Below are 16,981 nucleotides of genomic sequence, written 5' to 3' on the forward strand. Positions count from 1 at the left end.
ACTCTGAATATAACGAGGACGAAAATTATGGTTACCAATTCTCGTCTCATGGTTGATATAAGCGTTGTCAATTAGTCAATCGGGACTTCCCTCAGATTCTACCTTCTCCTCTGGGGTAGAGTAACACAAAGCAGTTTGCTCCAGACGAGAGTTCCTTAATTTAAAAAAATTATTTTGAACAGGTGGGGTTAAAACTGGTGTCTTTTTCATCTATTCACCATTTATGCAGAAGATTGTGAAGTTTATTTTTATGTCGTTTCGTTGAGCGAAAATTCAAGAATCATAAATCACTTCAAGATTACTTTTGACCGGAAGGCGACTCAAAAGTTATAAATGGGGATAAATACGATTCAGTAAAAGTTCGAGGCAACAAAGGATCAGAGTTGGAATGAGCGTTGTCATTTAGGAATGGTTATATCAGCAAGTTTGCGAGCCGGACACTGACTTTAGGAGTCGCCTTCTACTTTCCCAGGGGTATCAGTTAAATATAGAACTAACGGTCATATTTCACTAACCATCCGCCATTTGCTAGATTTGTGTAAACGCTACTCATAAGTAGGGTCGCAAATGCTTAACATCTTGTTACGTTTATAGAAACAAGAGGCAAAACATTTTTAGATCAGTTTCAGTTTCCTTGTAAAAGGATTACTTGGGGAGATTCAATTTAGGGAAAGGATCTGCTGTTATTATGTTGCCCTTCAAATAAAGTTGGAGGTGGACGTTTCTGCCCGTGTCAAATGATTATCAAATATACTGTATATCCCAGTACTCAGACCACACCCCCACAAGCAGGGAGGCTCACTTCATTTGGTGTTTTTATACTGAGGTATAAATGTTTGCTCATGTAAAATAATATTTACTGTTATAGAAAGAAATCGTGCCTTGGCTGGGGCGCAAATGTTGTTCATATTGGACGGGGTCAGTCATCTCGCAACTCTCTTTAAGCACAGAGTGTGAAGTAAATAAGGAAATTCAATACCAGCAACGACACTTGAAGCCTCGACACATAGACAAACAGCCGAGAGAGAAGAGCTGGCGATGCGAACACAACCTCGTTGCCCGAGATTATTAGCAAAATATTTAACATTGAAAACGAAAATTGTCAGCTTAGGCAATCCGCCGCCAATACAATGTTTTTAAACAAGAATTAGTTAAAGCCAGAATTCTTTCTGAACATCATATTTCCTTCTTTCCAAGAACTGACAGTGAAGTCGGCGCGGTGGGCTTTTATTTGTTTGAATTCATATTACAACAGCGCGGAAGAACCACGCTTCCCATTTCCATGACATTTTGTTCCATTCTAGAGAGTTCAGCCTTGGAATTTGTACAAATGATTAGAAAAAATATTCCAAATGTATTTAAATTGCAAATGTTTAGTACGTATTGAACATTCGTTCAGATGCAATATTTCTAAGTAGCTTGCAGCTGAGTAGCGCAGGGAACGGAGAAGCTTGCCCACGGATCTAAATATTCACAGAACATTCGCATCAGAGTGCTATTTCCTTTGAAGGTTTAACATTATTTTACATATGATCCACGCACTGTTCCTGTTTTATTTCATCCGTATTCTTTTCATTGTTTTAGGAAACTTGTAGGTACCAGATTGCTGGTGCGCCCCTGCATCTTATTTTAACTTGTATCTTATGATTCTACGGGAAAATTATGCTAAGAAATCTAAACTGTAACTCCTGGTTGGCCGTCAAAGCGGATTCTTCCCAAAAAACAAAATCTGCTCGAACGCACCCCTTTAACCAGTTTAGAGCGATGGCAGTTACTACTTTCCTATCCTATATAAGCATTGCAATCTCCTGCGATTCCATGCAAAAAAATTACCACGTACAATCCGAATTACGTTTATTATATGCATAATATGAGTCTCATGATAGAGCGCTTTGTTTAGAGATTTTATTAAGCACGACCTTTTAAAATGGCAAATCTCCCAATGAAAATATTTCTCTACATTACTAAAATGAAAAAAAGATTTCAATCGAGCCCAATTCAGTTTGCCCTTGTGAAGCGCTCTTCCATGAAGTTATACAGTAAGTGCTGTCAGCTCAAATTTCGTCCCTATATCTACCGCAAAATGTCCGCTGATTAAATGGCTTTTAATTTAAAAAGGCAATGACCTCAATGCCGTCGCAACTGGAGATTTTTTTAATTTATAATTATATGCCGAGCTGTCATATTATCGTTTCTTTTGGAGATTACTGTCATGGTAATGTATTTGAACAGTGGGGTGGTAATCCTTTCGCGCATAATACAATTATGATAGAGAAAAATAACTTTAAAATTATCTATCAGCTGATAGCATATATTTTTTTATAAATGAACAAGAACATGAGTGTTTGCAATTTGTAAAATTTATTTATAAAGTTTAATTCCCATTGTACAACACGACGGCGGCGCTACATAGAATACATATATTTAATTCATATAAAGGGCTTTAAGCTTTTGTAGTCGTATACAATATTGACCGTTTTTTCCCGTTGGATTAATTCTTTAGAATGATTCAGTCGTCAATAATATCTGTACATGTTCATCAATAAACTACCGGCAATGAACTTTTCAAAAAGACATTAAGTGAGAAAGCCCAGAGCTCTATACTACAACTGTGAAACTGTCTAATTAAAAAATAAAACTCAATGACTATGAACCGATAGGTTCTTTATATAAATATTTACAAATGTATTTACCTGTACAGAAAGCATTCCTTTTTTATATAAGATAAGATTATAGTCTATAATTTGCAGTCAAGTTCAGTGCAACTCACTACCATAGGAAAAATGGTATGGTGAGTGAGCGATTGGAAGCATAGAAGGTATTAAGATGGCCATTTGGTCACTCCGGCGGCCGAAGCTGCTGATTGTAAGAATTGTCCGGAAATTATGTTCGTGGGGACACTGAGGATTGGGGTGATTGCCGCCGTGGTTCTCGCTAAGGACAAGGGCTGGGGGCTGACCAAAGCCGACTGAGCGGTTATTGGCGGCCGCATGAAAGTTTGTGAGCTGCCTGACGTGCTTGTCACTCCGATGATATTCTCGATGCTGAAAGAAGGTCTGCTGGTGGGCTCCGATTTGACGATGGACGTGGAGCTCAGGCTGCTGAGTTGGAGCTGAAGATTGGGACTGAGCTGGGAATTAAAGGCTTTCCTGTTGAGTTCACTGGATGGGATGAGTGGGACGACTGGGGGTAGCATAGGACCCACGGGGGGAATGTAGGAATATTGAAGAGCGGCGGGATGAGAGTAAGAGGCAGGGTGCAGCGCATAGGGACGCCCGTAAGGACCGCTCAGGCTATAAGCTCCAAAACTCTGCATCATGAGGGCAGTCTGCTCTCTCAGATGGTCTGTCGGCTGTCTCTTGAACCTTTTCCGCCGACGGAGAAAGCTCCCATTGTCAAACATATCTTCAGACTGTGGGTCCAGCGTCCAGTAGTTGCCTTTACCCGGATTACCAGGCTCCCTGGGAATCTTCACAAAGCAGTCATTCAGGGACAAGTTGTGCCTGATAGAGTTCTGCCAGGCTGGAAATTTCTCCCTGTAATAAGGGAAACGGTTGCTGATGAACTCACAGATCCCACTAAGGGTTAACTTTTTCTGGGGACTTTGCAAGATAGACATGGTGATGAGAGCAATGTACGAGTAAGGTGGCTTCACCAAACTGTTCTTGGGTTTGGAAACGTTGTTGCCGTTCGAGGAGCCACTTTCCTGAGTTTCCGATTTGGCGATTTCTCCCTCCGAGGAAGGCTGGCAGATAGCGGTAGGACTTTCCGCAATTTCCCTTGCCCCGATCTCCTCCACCTCTTCTCCCTGATCGTGGGTGGCGTGGCTCTCAGAGTCGCTGTCCTTTCCCATGCCCTCGTCTCCTTCTCCTACCACATCAATATCGACATCCTCTGCTGTGAGGACTGTGTGCCCTGACATGTCGCTCGCACTGCCGCTGCCTGACAGGGTCATCACGCTTCCCTTTCGCAAATCACCAAAAAAAAGGTAAGAGCTTGGCTTCTTTTCTGCAGAAACTTCTTTTCCCCCTCTCTCTCTCCCTCTCTCTCTCTCTCTCTCGCCAGTCTCTCGACTCTCTCACATACACACTGTCTCAGCTGGCAGTCCCTTGCAGATCAGATGACAACGCTTTTTTAATGCAGGTCAAGGGGCTGTCAATAACAATTACCTTTAACTTTTTGACAGCCTATTTCAACTTGCACATTGCAACGTTTTAACTTTTCCTATGATTTCTCGCAATATTTTTAAAGCGTTTTCAGGTACGCAGCTCTTTAGCTTTTATGCCTCCTTTATATATATATAAAAAGACTGGTGATTGTTTCAGTTAAAGATATACTCTCGGGGTTGTCACGTGAGGGACTAACGTCAGACTTCCCTCTGTTAAGCCATGCAAAACTCGAGTTATTTCATGTAATCGTCAACATAGATCCGGCCAAGACAACAGTAGCACCACTCATTCCTACAAGTACCATTTCACTAAGGCGATCAAAGCATTCTTTATCAATAAACTTGCTCGCAGGGTGGAGCAAGACGGGATCTCAAATTATTTAATCGGAATGTTCTACTTCGCAATTTCACTTTTTGACCAAATGCTGAAATAGGACTTACAAAATATTTTGTTTATTTATTAATTTTGCTTTATTCCAGGGCACTCTAGTCACCCAATCAAAATAATGTTAATTAGATATTAAACCTTAATATAACTATATTAATGAATGTGACGCTATTTATTTAGTTTGGATTTTTATGCAGATTGGCGTGTTACTCGCTTTCTTTATAAACAATGATCGGTTTATTTTATTTGATATACATTGTCTTACAGTCAGGCACCAGCGTCTAAAGGGCATTTTTTTTTGTAAGAAAGACGTGTTATAACTGCATCAGATAGGTTGCCGCACATACAGCAAAATGGTTATTGATTAATCTATTAGCTTTAGTGAAGAGGGGATGAAAAGGGCAGGGATGGGGAGGGGGTGGTAGCTATTGGGGGAGACATGCGGTAACAATAGAGAAGCCTCAAATAAAGAAATTTGGACCAGGATGTGCAGAGGTGTTAACGAGCTAATCATCCTGTGCGTTAGCATATGAAAAACTAGGAAATGGGAGAGTGTGGGTGAATGTGAACAAGCTATTCACAGTGCTGAAGGTAAGCGTTTGTCTCAATACAGTTCTCAGGAAAGAAGGTTTTTAAACTACAGAGTGGAAACTATACTTTTCCAAATAAGTTTAACAGGAACTGACACCGGCTTTTAAACAAAAGCCTTATTTCAGTGCAATAATCCCTTCCCAAAAGCAATATCTTTATGCACCACTAAAGTTGTATATGTAAGTACTGGCTTTAATATTTTTTTCCGTTTTGGTGTTTGGTTAAAATCGAATTGATTTGTTCTCCCAATTCCTCCTACTCAAATCAGAATATCTTTAAGTGACAAAAGAATCAATTATTCTTTCCACCCTCCTATTAAGACTAACAAAACCATGTGAATGGGTTTACGACATGTTTTCGATGGGAGGAATGAATAACCATTTAAACCTGACAGGGCTTCCCTGTGACACAAAATGATATTATAAACTGTAAGCGTTTTCCCCACAGAGCTAAGCATGGTTTAGTCACCATTAAATTTTCACTTCGTTTTTTTTTGCTTGGTTGCTGTTTTACATTATCATTTAAATTTTCTCAACATTGATTTTAGACTAATAGTATTATCAAACTGGTTTATAAACAAAACGATAATTTTTCGTGAAGGCCTTACATTTTGTTGAAATTAGACCACTGTTTACTTCAGTTAATGAACTTCAATTGAGATATATAGATATGTGTTCTTCTTTTCTTTTAACAAGTGCGGAATCCAAGCGAATGAAGATATGTTAAGCAATCATCGAGGACAAGAGGAAAAAATGAATCAAGCCTGGAGGGGAGAGGGTGGGGGGGGGGGGACCTCGCGATGCGGGTGTAAATTGGTTATAAATGAGTGTTTGTTGGTTGTTGTTTTCATTTGTGTAAATACGGCAGAAACATCTCAGTTTACAAAGCGCTTCGTTTTCTCCCTTGCTTACTTGTTCCTGGGCGGGCTGCCACTAGCGTCTCGTTTTTTTAAAGAAAAGCTTGAATTGATTCTTCAAACTCTTAGCCAAATCCATTTTTGGACAAAATAGATCAGAAACTCGCTTCTATACATATACATTTTAATATATTTTCGATTTTATTCGTTATGATTACACGATTAACGTCCAGTACATTACATTTGACGAAATTTGCGTATATTCTACGTCTGAAACTGATGGGACTTTAATTATTGAAGAAAAATACTGAATTAGTGTAATATGAGAGCAGTAGAGGTTACTGTAACCAGGGGTTCCATAATCACTCTTCATTTAAAATAGGCTGCCTTGTAGACTAACAGATATTGGCAACCGCAATTCTCCACACAAAGTCTCTTTTTTCCCCCATTTTCTTCCAATGAGTCCATTTTTTCCTGTTTGAAACCAGGTTCAAAAAGTTAAATATTTTAAAATTAGTTTCTTTGTCTGGCTTCGAGAGAAATTAAAATGCACACAGAACTTGGAATGTAGCTGCAGAATAAGATCAATGATTTCATTTTTGAGCACTGTTTGATTAAAATAAACTATTATATGCGACCATCTGGGGTGTTGCTTTCAATGGCGATCAGCTTCGTAGTCGGAAGACCATCGTTAAGAGAAGCATAAAATGCCGCCTTTGTTCCAAAAGCATCATCCTATTTATTTCCGATGATCTTCTTAACTCTCAGTGGAGTTTAGCAGAGAATTAAAAAAACAACTACAGGACGCATGTCCCTTTGATGCGTATTTCTTAAACACAATAAAAGTCAAATTAATTAAATCATACCATTAATTATGACCCTTAGCGTGAAAAGGATTGTTTCCCCTCGATTAGGGATCTATTGTGCTAATCCCCGTGTTGACTCAGAGAACTGTCTGTTCTACAATGATTTCTACAGAAAGGCTTTCTGGGTCAATTTAGCAAATCTTAATCAGACATATTTAGGAAGAAATAATGATCTGGGTATCATTGCCACTGTTTAAATAGTGAAGTGTAATGTTAGGAAATAAACGAGATTTTCAGGTTTACACAGGTTATCATAAACGGGGCACACAGAAACATGCGAACAGAATCAGAAACTATTCCTCAAAATCGCTAAACTTTTAAAGTCAGCTACTTTTATGTGAAACTTCAACACGGCGCAGAGCATTATAATTAAAAAGTGAGCTGCAACTCCTCTCTTCCACCGAGCGACCTGACTTCTCTTTTGCACCGTTCATAATCTAATTTAATATCATGCTGCTAATGAGAAAGAGCAAATCGCAGAGCAAAGCTGGGCGTCATAGATCCCTTTCAAAATAATAACAGATCCTGGGCGAATCTTCCTAATAGGAACGGGCACCTAATCCAGTCAAGATGGTGCACTGGGATGGAGGAAGAGGGAGAAAGAAGGAATGAAAGGGGGAATAGAGAGAGCTATAAATGTTAAAGGAATGAAAAGACATGCGGGGGGGGGGAGACGAACAGAAAAAAAGAAAATTCTTATTTCTGAAATTACAGAGGAGCGAGAGAGTAATGGAAATATTTTCGAGCAATAATTATTGTTTGATCTTGATCCCTCTCCTGCACAAGGAGTGGCATAAATTCGACCAAAATACATTTATTAGTGTTTTCCAATTGTTCTATTAAATATAGTAGAGATTTAGACCCATCTGACGCAGTCGCGATCAGATGTTATTCGGGCTCGACAACGCTAAGGCTTTGGCGTCGCGAAGTACACTTGTCAGAATCCAGTCGCTTTCAATACAACGCAGCAAGAGTATCAAATACGTCCTATTTTCTCTCCTAAAACCCTATTAGCCTCCACGATGAATTATGTAAAATCTCGCCATACTCGGATTATTAAAAGAGAAATCCCATTATGATGTGCGTTGCATGGAGGGAAAGTGAGTTGTGGGGAAATCTTTTTCAGCTTCCGACGTGTGGGCTGATTCCAAACTTCGGCAGCACACACCACGGAGCAACAGTGACGAATAAAACGAATATTTTTTGCATTCATACAAGATAACTACTCCAGATTTATTATTGTAATGTTAACGGTAATACCATCAACTACAGGAATATCTGACAAACAGCAGAGTCTTACCTGTGGCATATACTCATTCCAAAGCTTGCGCATCCAGTAAAATCAATACATTTACTAGCCGTCTAACTGAAATCAGTAACAGCATCAAACCATTTCACCCACCATGTACTGTGTCTGAGTGTCTGTATTAAAATAATCCCCACGCCATTTAGAATATTTTCACCGGTACTTCTCTGCGCTATTAAGAGGGAGAGGGGGAGAGAACATCTCCGCGACGACTGATTGAATTAAAAAAATATCTTCTCTTTTCAGATAATCAATTTCTGGTTAACAGTAGATGTTTACGCTGTAATTTTCACAATGCCAAATAACGCGACGGTGATATTTCATGCAACCTCCTCATTAACCGGTTAACTCCTTCGGCAATTTAAAAAAATCTTTAAATTTATCCTAATGTCTAATTAACAACAATAATATAGAGAAATGGTGAAACAGAATCTTCCAGGTATTTATATGATGTAACTTAACCAGTTAAGACACTTAGGGGGAGGGATACAAACTTCGGTGATAATGGATAGTAAAAAGTGGGATAACTCCAATTTATACAAATCAAACAGTGCTTAATAAAAAGGCAACTCGTTTAATTAAAGGTTCAAAGAAATCGGATACAGCATTTGGACAGCATTTAGAATGCGAATAAAATTCGTGATGAATTAATGGCATTGTTGGCGCACTCTTAATTATAGTTATTATGTTAATTATTTTACATTAGCATGAAGTTATCAGCATGTCAGGTTTAATCAAAATGTATCGTTCTGCAGACACTTCTTTTATTTCGCGATGTGAGATTCTACATCATGCGGGTTTATTGTTTAAAGACATAAAAAATGACTTTTTATTGAAAGAAATGTTTAATTTGGTTTTGTACGGTCAAATCACGTGCAGCCTGCGGCTCTAGCTCCTAAAAGGGCTGGATTCGCCATTATCACCCCCTTTAGGAACCTACTCCATCAACGTGTAACTCTCTGTCAAACAACATGAAGTTGCTCATTTTTATCTATTGATATTTTTTTGCAAATACGACGCGTGCAGCCCTGCTTTCAAATCCAGGGAGAAGTGGTCGGAACAAAAGAGATATTCAATGGTACTGTCAGGGTGTTCTCAAGGTTCGCTCACAAAGCGTCAGGGCAGATTTTAATATCCAGGCACGGCTCCGAGTTCACCCAACAGCATTCCACTTACAATTAAGAGGGGGAAAGATCGACCAGGCAAAAATCTTCTCCCCCCCCCCCCCCACCAATAATTTAAATGCCATTCCTCCAGTTACTCGCAATTTCATCCAATTGTATAGATTTGTGTATTAATACGGCTACGCGTGCCATTCTAGCGATATTGAAATATGGTTCCAGCGTCTTCTATCAGCATTACCTGCGTCCATAAAATGAAGTCATAAATAATTTTAAATAGCAATGCATATTATAATCAATCTAAACCTTATGGCCTCCTTTTTAAATTGTGCGATAGTTTCACGCGTATTCCTACGTGTCATCATTTTTCCGTTTGTTCCTCAGCTGCCTCCGAATGAACTCCGGAGGAGTCAGTGAGGTCCTGAAGAGGGATTCGTGAAGGTGACAAGATTCCAGGGACGGGTCACCGATTGAGAACTGACTTAAGCAGAATTAACCCGAGTCTGTAATTTGAACAGATGGGTGCCAGCCCAGAAAAATAGGGTAGCATGGTACAGCTTGGGCTTCGGAAACAGTTATTTTTTTTAAAGAGCCATTCTCTTACAAGAGTTGTGCTTTATATTACATCTTAGTTTATTTACTCCGTTGCGTTTGAGTTCAAATTCACGTGTTGTTCAAAATATTTCCTCCACGAAGCTCTCTTTTAAAAAAAACTAACTCCAGCTTGGATTATTTACAATTATTTTAAAATGTTATCTCATTGCCCATTGATTATTAAACATACAATTACCTGAAGTTTTTGTAGTATGATGTGTTTGTCATACTTTCATGCGTGATCGGTTTACTGTCTTATTCCAACTTGAAATGCCCCAGCGAAAACAGAACAACTAGATTTCAAAATGCAACAATTCGTTTTTTGGTTTAACACGTTGGAAATCTGAAATAAAAACGGAAAATAACGGCAATATTTGACAGGTCGGGTAGCATCTACAGAGAAAAATGGATTGCGATTTTCATCTGAGGGAAATAAGGTAGATTTATATCTTTCAAGTAAAGTTTTGAGACAGGTTGGAGAAAGTAATTATGCCGTAAGTTCAAACGCACGTTGATGAAAACAAATTTGTATGAATGTGTACCAGACATAAACGGTGTGGATATAACATCTCGCCCACAACCAGATCGATGTGTCTTTTCCTTAAATTGCATTGCTATTATATTGTATAATGTTTAAATTCCAGAGGGAAAGACACGCAAACCAAAACTAACAGAAACTTCTGTGTTTTCCGACTTTCGGATTACTATATTTTGGAATCCCCGAAGAAATCAAAGGCGATCACTTTGGTCCTTTGTCCCGGGGACAACAGAATATAGAACTTGCCTCCTTAAGGCAATATCAGGTTGTAATTACTTATGACAATTCGAAGTGACGAGGGATTTCACAGCTTACCCTGCGCCGCTCTCTGCCGAAGTACAGCAAAGGTCTGCGCAGAATGGTTGGGTTGCTTGATCCGCTCACCCCAGACAGTGAAAGTTTTAACCTTTTAATAACACAAAATGGACAACTTTCCGATCAGCTCTTTTAACATCTGTGGCCTTATTTGGGAATTCCACGTTGAAATCTTCAATTTTAAATTCGCAAGTTTTCTATGTTCTTAAGGATTTTTTTCTGTTTGAAATTGTCGCCATCACTTTTTATGATCAAGTACGTTACAGGAGACATTTCGCTATATTCGGGGGGAAATCCGCTCAAAGAATAACACACATAAAGTGCTGGAGGGATTCATCAAGTCAGGTAGCATCTACGGAGGGGAATAAACAGTCGACGTTTCGGGCCGAGACCCTTCATCAGGACTGGCCCGAAATGTCGACTGTCTATTTCCATCCATAGATGCTGCCTGACTTGCTGAGTTCCAACAGCATTTTTTATATGCTGCTCTACGTTTCGAGCATCAGCAGAATCTTTGTGTTTCGTTCAAAGAACAACCACCTGTACCATATTTGTTCAGCCGTATTGCATAAAGCATTCAACAGGTGCATTCCGTTTTCTGTGTAAGCGATATATATCAAAGAGGCCTTCCAAAGAGTTTCGGCTCGAAACGTCGACTGTACTTTTTTCCCCCCATAGATGCTGCCTGGCCTGCTGAGTTCCTCCAGCATTTTGTGTATATTCAATTTCAACCATTTTTTTTCTGACACAGTTAAGACAAGTGCAATTTCTTAACTTTTATAATTTTTCCGCCACTTTGGATGTAGATATTTATACCTCAAGCTTGTCGTTACAAGCCACGTTTTATCTTTTCAATTCCATGTTCTCTTGTGTATTGGAACTACTGGTGTTCTGCGTTGAGCCTTGACCCGGCATGAACCTTGAAGTAACAAAAACAAATATTGTATTATATTATAAACATATAGAAGATTATCCACATGAAGTAAGCGTGATAAACGTACTCTTTAACTGATAAGTTAAATGCTTTAATGGAAGATATACGTATTTAGTCAGATGACGTACTTCCGCCTCTGGAGTCATGCAGCATGAAACTTGCTTAGATATTTCAGCGAGATGCTGAAGCTACTGGATAGGTGATTACATTATTTACTTCTTTTCGTAATTTATTCGGATTTTAAGAGGTTCTTTGGGACTTTCACGAAGACCACGGTGATGCAATGGCTCCCTCAAGGCGGATCACCTCAATAACTCCCTGATGGTCAATGTTATGTTACTGGGAAGCAGACAGGAGCGCATGGTGAGGGAGCCTGCCTACCCAGACCCCTTCTATTCCCACCTCAGCGAATTATTATGCTACTTATCCTTCGCTTTTAATAGTTGCCGGTTAATGTGTTTAGCCATATTAAAAAGTGACTGCTCTTCAATACAAGACACGTTGGATTATTTTACAGTGGTTCTTCCTGTTTGCCTATCTAGGAGACAAATGTAACTAACATTATCACGGAACACAATGCCCGAGATTTGGTGGTCAGTAATAAAAGACTGCTGTGTTTTACTGATCTTAAAGAAAACTGATCACATGTTTAAATGGACTATGTGGCAAGGATTTCAAATTATCAATATGATTTGCATTCTATTGGAAATCTGATGTAACCACTGTCAGTGTCGTCAAGAGACTCATTAGCTAAACAGATTGAAAAAATTCTCACAGAAAGCAAACCAGGAGTTTACAATACTAAATTAATTTTTTTAACATGCTATGGAAAGAAAATTCTAATTTTAGGGCTGGAGATGCTGTTATGTGGCAAGTATGTCCAGCACACCATCAAAATCTCATGTTAACCACGTTTAATGTTTTCATGTTAATGTCTTAATATTTTAGGTGAATTTACTATAAGGGCATTGATAAAAAAATGAAATTCACATCAAATTACGGATTCATTGTTGATTGCTTTCATAAAGACTACAATAGAGCAGTCCATGAAAGAGCATGTTATCATTGCAGCAACTTCTGGATTCCTAAACCACAAATTGGATCAATTTGCATCTTTTTTTTGGGAACTAAAGACATGAAAATATATTTCAACCGGAATGTAGTCTGAGATTGACCATTTTGGGATGAAATGGGAATGTGGATCATCCTCTGACCTTCTTTCAGGCACCTGACTCACACTTAACGATATACCCTTGGTACAATTCCCTTTTCTGCCTCTCTAGACATAAACTAAAATGCAACCCATGTCTGAGGCCGAAAAAGTTATTATAACAAAGAACATAAACACTAACTTGTTGCATTTCTGGCTTTTAAAGAGACAGTCTGCTGACACTAGGAGACCTCACTGGGCAGCTTTATACAGTGAACTGCAACTAACAAGGAGTACTTTTTTCCCACATCTAGTTGCCAACACATTCATGCAATGGGAATTCAAGAACGTCACTTCCTTGGAACTCCATTAATAAATGGCCATTGCTCCCTACTTAGGATGGGTCAGGTAATTTGGATCACAAGGCAATGGTTGACTCTTTAATGAACAGCCTCCTCCCATTTAGTTTTCATAATTACCACATCCTCCTGAACAATACTGTATTAACATGCTCAAGTTTTCCAGGCTGTCATTACTGAGGTACATGTCACCTTGACTGTTCAGCCATGAGGACATTTGACAGTGCTCCCATATATGGTCTACAAGCTGTGTAGAGGTCAAGATCTTATTGACTCTGAACTCCCTCTCTATGGGAGCCCTTGAAAATGGTAGCAACAGATCGCTGCCATATCAGCATCAGAGAGAAGATCCAGACTCCTGCATTCATAAATGATTTCACCGCCTTGGATTTCAGTTAGGATGAAGTGGCATCTTGGAAACTAAGATTCGGCTTTCCATGAATGCAAATAGCCATTGACTGCATTCATGTGCTCTAAGGGATCCCTTTAATATCCTGATATTTCTATGAATAGGAAAGGCTTCTGCTCCCTCACAGTGCAGAATACCGTGGATCAATGCAAAAATAAATCCCAATAATCAATACATGCACAGTGCCAGACATCTCAGTAGCTGGCATAAATCCTGGAGCAAAGGTTTACAAGGCTCATTACACCATGTGCCCTCCCACTAAAACAACTGAATGCAGAGACTGGGAGAGTCATCAGGTAGGAAGAATAATGGTGGAAAATGCCAAAGGAGTGGTAAAGACGAGCTTCTGTTGCCTGGAGCAAATGTGATGACTTTATTATTATGTGCTGTGCACTGCACAATTTAACAAACTGATGCCAGAGGATGAGTGGCAAAGAGACCCAGAACACAAGAGCCACAAGGTAGATCCTGAAGGTAACAGGAGCAATAGGAGTAGGAGGAAGAAGTCTACCTAGAGTTTAACCTGCTCTGCATCCACACGCTCATTGTGCAGATGAGCAGAGGAATCAGGAGGTGATGACGTGGGATATAAAGGACTTGACAGAGGGACACTTGTTGTAATAAGTCCGGAAAATGATCATCTTCAAATAAAATCAAGTGACCCTCACCACACTCCAGTGATTAACAACAATATTACACAGTAATAATCAGATAAGGGAGCTCAGATGACATAATAGTTCCTCATTTGCTGCTTTTCAGCTTCATCTCCAATGATTATAAAACATTAAAAAAATCAGTGATCCAATAATTGAAATGGATTGCTACAGTGAGTTGCTGCTTATCCTTATGTATTTTGTGAGGACATGAAACTTATTTGTGCATTATGCGTTGTCTGGGGATTCTCATACCTGGAGGAGATCATGTAGCCACCTCTTCTCAGCCTCATTTTGTGCCGGAACCAAGGAATATCCTGACATCCATGGACACAGGAAATGAGCTGCTTAGAGGAGTGAGCAAGGGATAAACAGTTGTTGTTTTTAAGATCATCTAGACTGGCTGTGAGTTCACCAGTGTTGTAAAGGAAATGAGAACAATTCAATTTTCAGTAAAAGCATACTTCTTTCTGACATTTTCTTCACTAAAGTGAATGCTTCTCTGGAGACACAGGATACCCTCAGCTCACTCAAAATGCTGGAGGAACTCAGCAGGTCAGGAAGCATCTTTGGAAAGGAATGATGAGAAGAAAAAAACCCTCAACAAGTGGGTTCCTCCAGTGGTTTTTCAAGCTCTTCTTTGATTGGTGCCCTCAAGTAATTTTCAGAGAATGTATTCGGCTGAATATGGTCCTATAAGGAAAGAGATAGATGATGCTGGAATCTGGAGCAAAACAAAAACTGCTGGAAGAACCAGGTGGGTCAAACAGCATTTGTGGGGGAATAGGGGCACAGGGGTTTTTGACCTTGCATTTGGACTGGGAGTAAAGAGAGGTGATAGCCAGTATATGGAATGGAGGGAGTGGGAAGAGACTGGGGCTAGTAGATGATAAACAGAACAAGATGGTAGGAGTGGTTAATGGACAGGTGAGGGAAGGGGAATGGGGACTGCTGAGAAAGAGACTGGTAAGTAAAAGGTGGAACAAAATAAGGGAGTGATGTTGGGCAGATGGAGCCAGCTAGGGGAGGGTAATAATCTGAGGTAATGGGGGGGAAATAGATGGACATCTTTGTTGAAATGTTGTGTATTACCTTCTTTAACTCTGGGATTGACTTGTCTAATGCTCTGCTGGTTAGCATCCACACGTACACCATAGTAAGTATACAATTCCAAAGGTTTGTGCTTGGGCCCTCACTCATATTAAGTTCTGCTCAATCATTATCTTGAACATTACCTAGTTAAAAGGAAGCTTCCTTTTTGAATTTCTCACCCTTGATTTCAAATCTCTCCATAGCTTTGTCCCTCCTCATCTCTGTAATCTTCTTTGAGTTGAGTTTGAGTTTCTCATTTCAAGATTGAAGATTCAGGATTGTTTGATGTTATTTCCAATACACAGGTGTAAAGGAGAATGAATAATTGGAATAATTGAATGAAATAGCCAGTCCTGATAAAGCATCTCAGCCCAAAGTGTCGACTATTTATTTCCCTCCATAGATACTGCCTGACATCCTTAGTTCTTCCAGCATTTTGTGTGTGTTCAAGATTTCCAGCATTTGCAGAATCCCTTGTGTTGAGGTTCTCCTTCCCTTCATTCTGGGCCATTACAGTTCTTTAATTTTCATCCCTTCACCCTTAGTCTTCAGCTGCCACAACCTTAAACATACGATTCATGTTAGATTCTCTATCTGTGACACTCAACCTCTAATGTGTACCTTAAATTGTTACTGTTTGCCTCAATTTTCGTTACTTTTCCCAAGAGCTCCTTATGTACAAGTTTGGTTTGTAACATTATTCAGTTCTTTTAGGTGTTTGATTACGTCAAATGAGTAAGCGGAATTTAAGTTAATGAGTTTCGCTATTATAATGTTATTAGCTCAAATTAAAAATATTTGTTTTCCATAAACATTTTCCCCCATAATCAGATAAACCATAAAATTAATCTTCTATGGCCTTATGCTCTGCAAAATTATTTGATACTAGGGATTAATGGTAGATGCAGACCGCTTTCTGTTCCATATAAACACAAACTAAAGCCAATATTTATGTTACCAGCAACTTTTCAGCACAATACTTTATTTAAGTATTGCTTACAGGCCTTATTGGTTTTTATAAGGTAGTTTTTGTCTTTATTGCGATTCTATCCTGATTCAAGAACTTTGTTCAAAAGATCATTAGAGGTAGTAGCCTATTGGAATTTGTTGTATAAAAGATTGAATGAAGAGAAATGGGCTGTGGTTCTAAGATTTAGATGACTGAAAGAAAATTGTAATCTGATGCAATGCTACTGTTATAAAATAATAATGATGATGTACAATGTGGAGCACTTGGCAGTTAGTGGTGTCAAGTTGCCTTTTCCTCTATCAGACATCAGTAATTGGGATGTTCATTGACAATTACACCAGGTTTAATACAACTTGTAACTTCTCAGCAAACAAAGCAGCCCACTTGCATGCAGGAAGACAAGACTAAGATATGAGTTGATGAGATGCCACCAAAAGTGCCTGCCAATGATCATCTCAGACAAGTCAGAATTCAACCAACTACCCTTGACAGTCAATAATATTATCACAGGTGAGTCATGCACCGTCAATATTCTGTGTCAGCGCTGTCTAGAAACTCAACTGGACCAGTCACGTAAGTACTGTCATACAAGAGCAGATCAAAAATTGGATATCTTGTGACGAGTGGCTCACCTCCTGACATTCCAAAGCCTTTTGATCATCTATAAAGCA

The 16,981-nt window shown here is 39.2% G+C and overlaps 1 protein-coding gene across 1 annotated transcript; it reads right to left on the bottom strand.

Annotated features, from left to right (window-relative positions):
• Nucleotides 1-2,343: 2,343 nt before the first annotated feature.
• Nucleotides 2,344-4,275, bottom strand: foxd3 (forkhead box D3). Its single transcript, XM_073063210.1, has one exon. It carries the CDS (start codon nt 3,953-3,955, stop codon nt 2,822-2,824), a length of 1,134 nt encoding a protein of 377 aa, XP_072919311.1. The 5' UTR covers nt 3,956-4,275; the 3' UTR covers nt 2,344-2,821.
• Nucleotides 4,276-16,981: the final 12,706 nt, after the last annotated feature.

Source organism: Hemitrygon akajei, chromosome 12 (genome assembly GCF_048418815.1).
Source record: "Hemitrygon akajei chromosome 12, sHemAka1.3, whole genome shotgun sequence".
In the NCBI taxonomy this organism is placed as follows: domain Eukaryota; kingdom Metazoa; phylum Chordata; class Chondrichthyes; order Myliobatiformes; family Dasyatidae; genus Hemitrygon; species Hemitrygon akajei.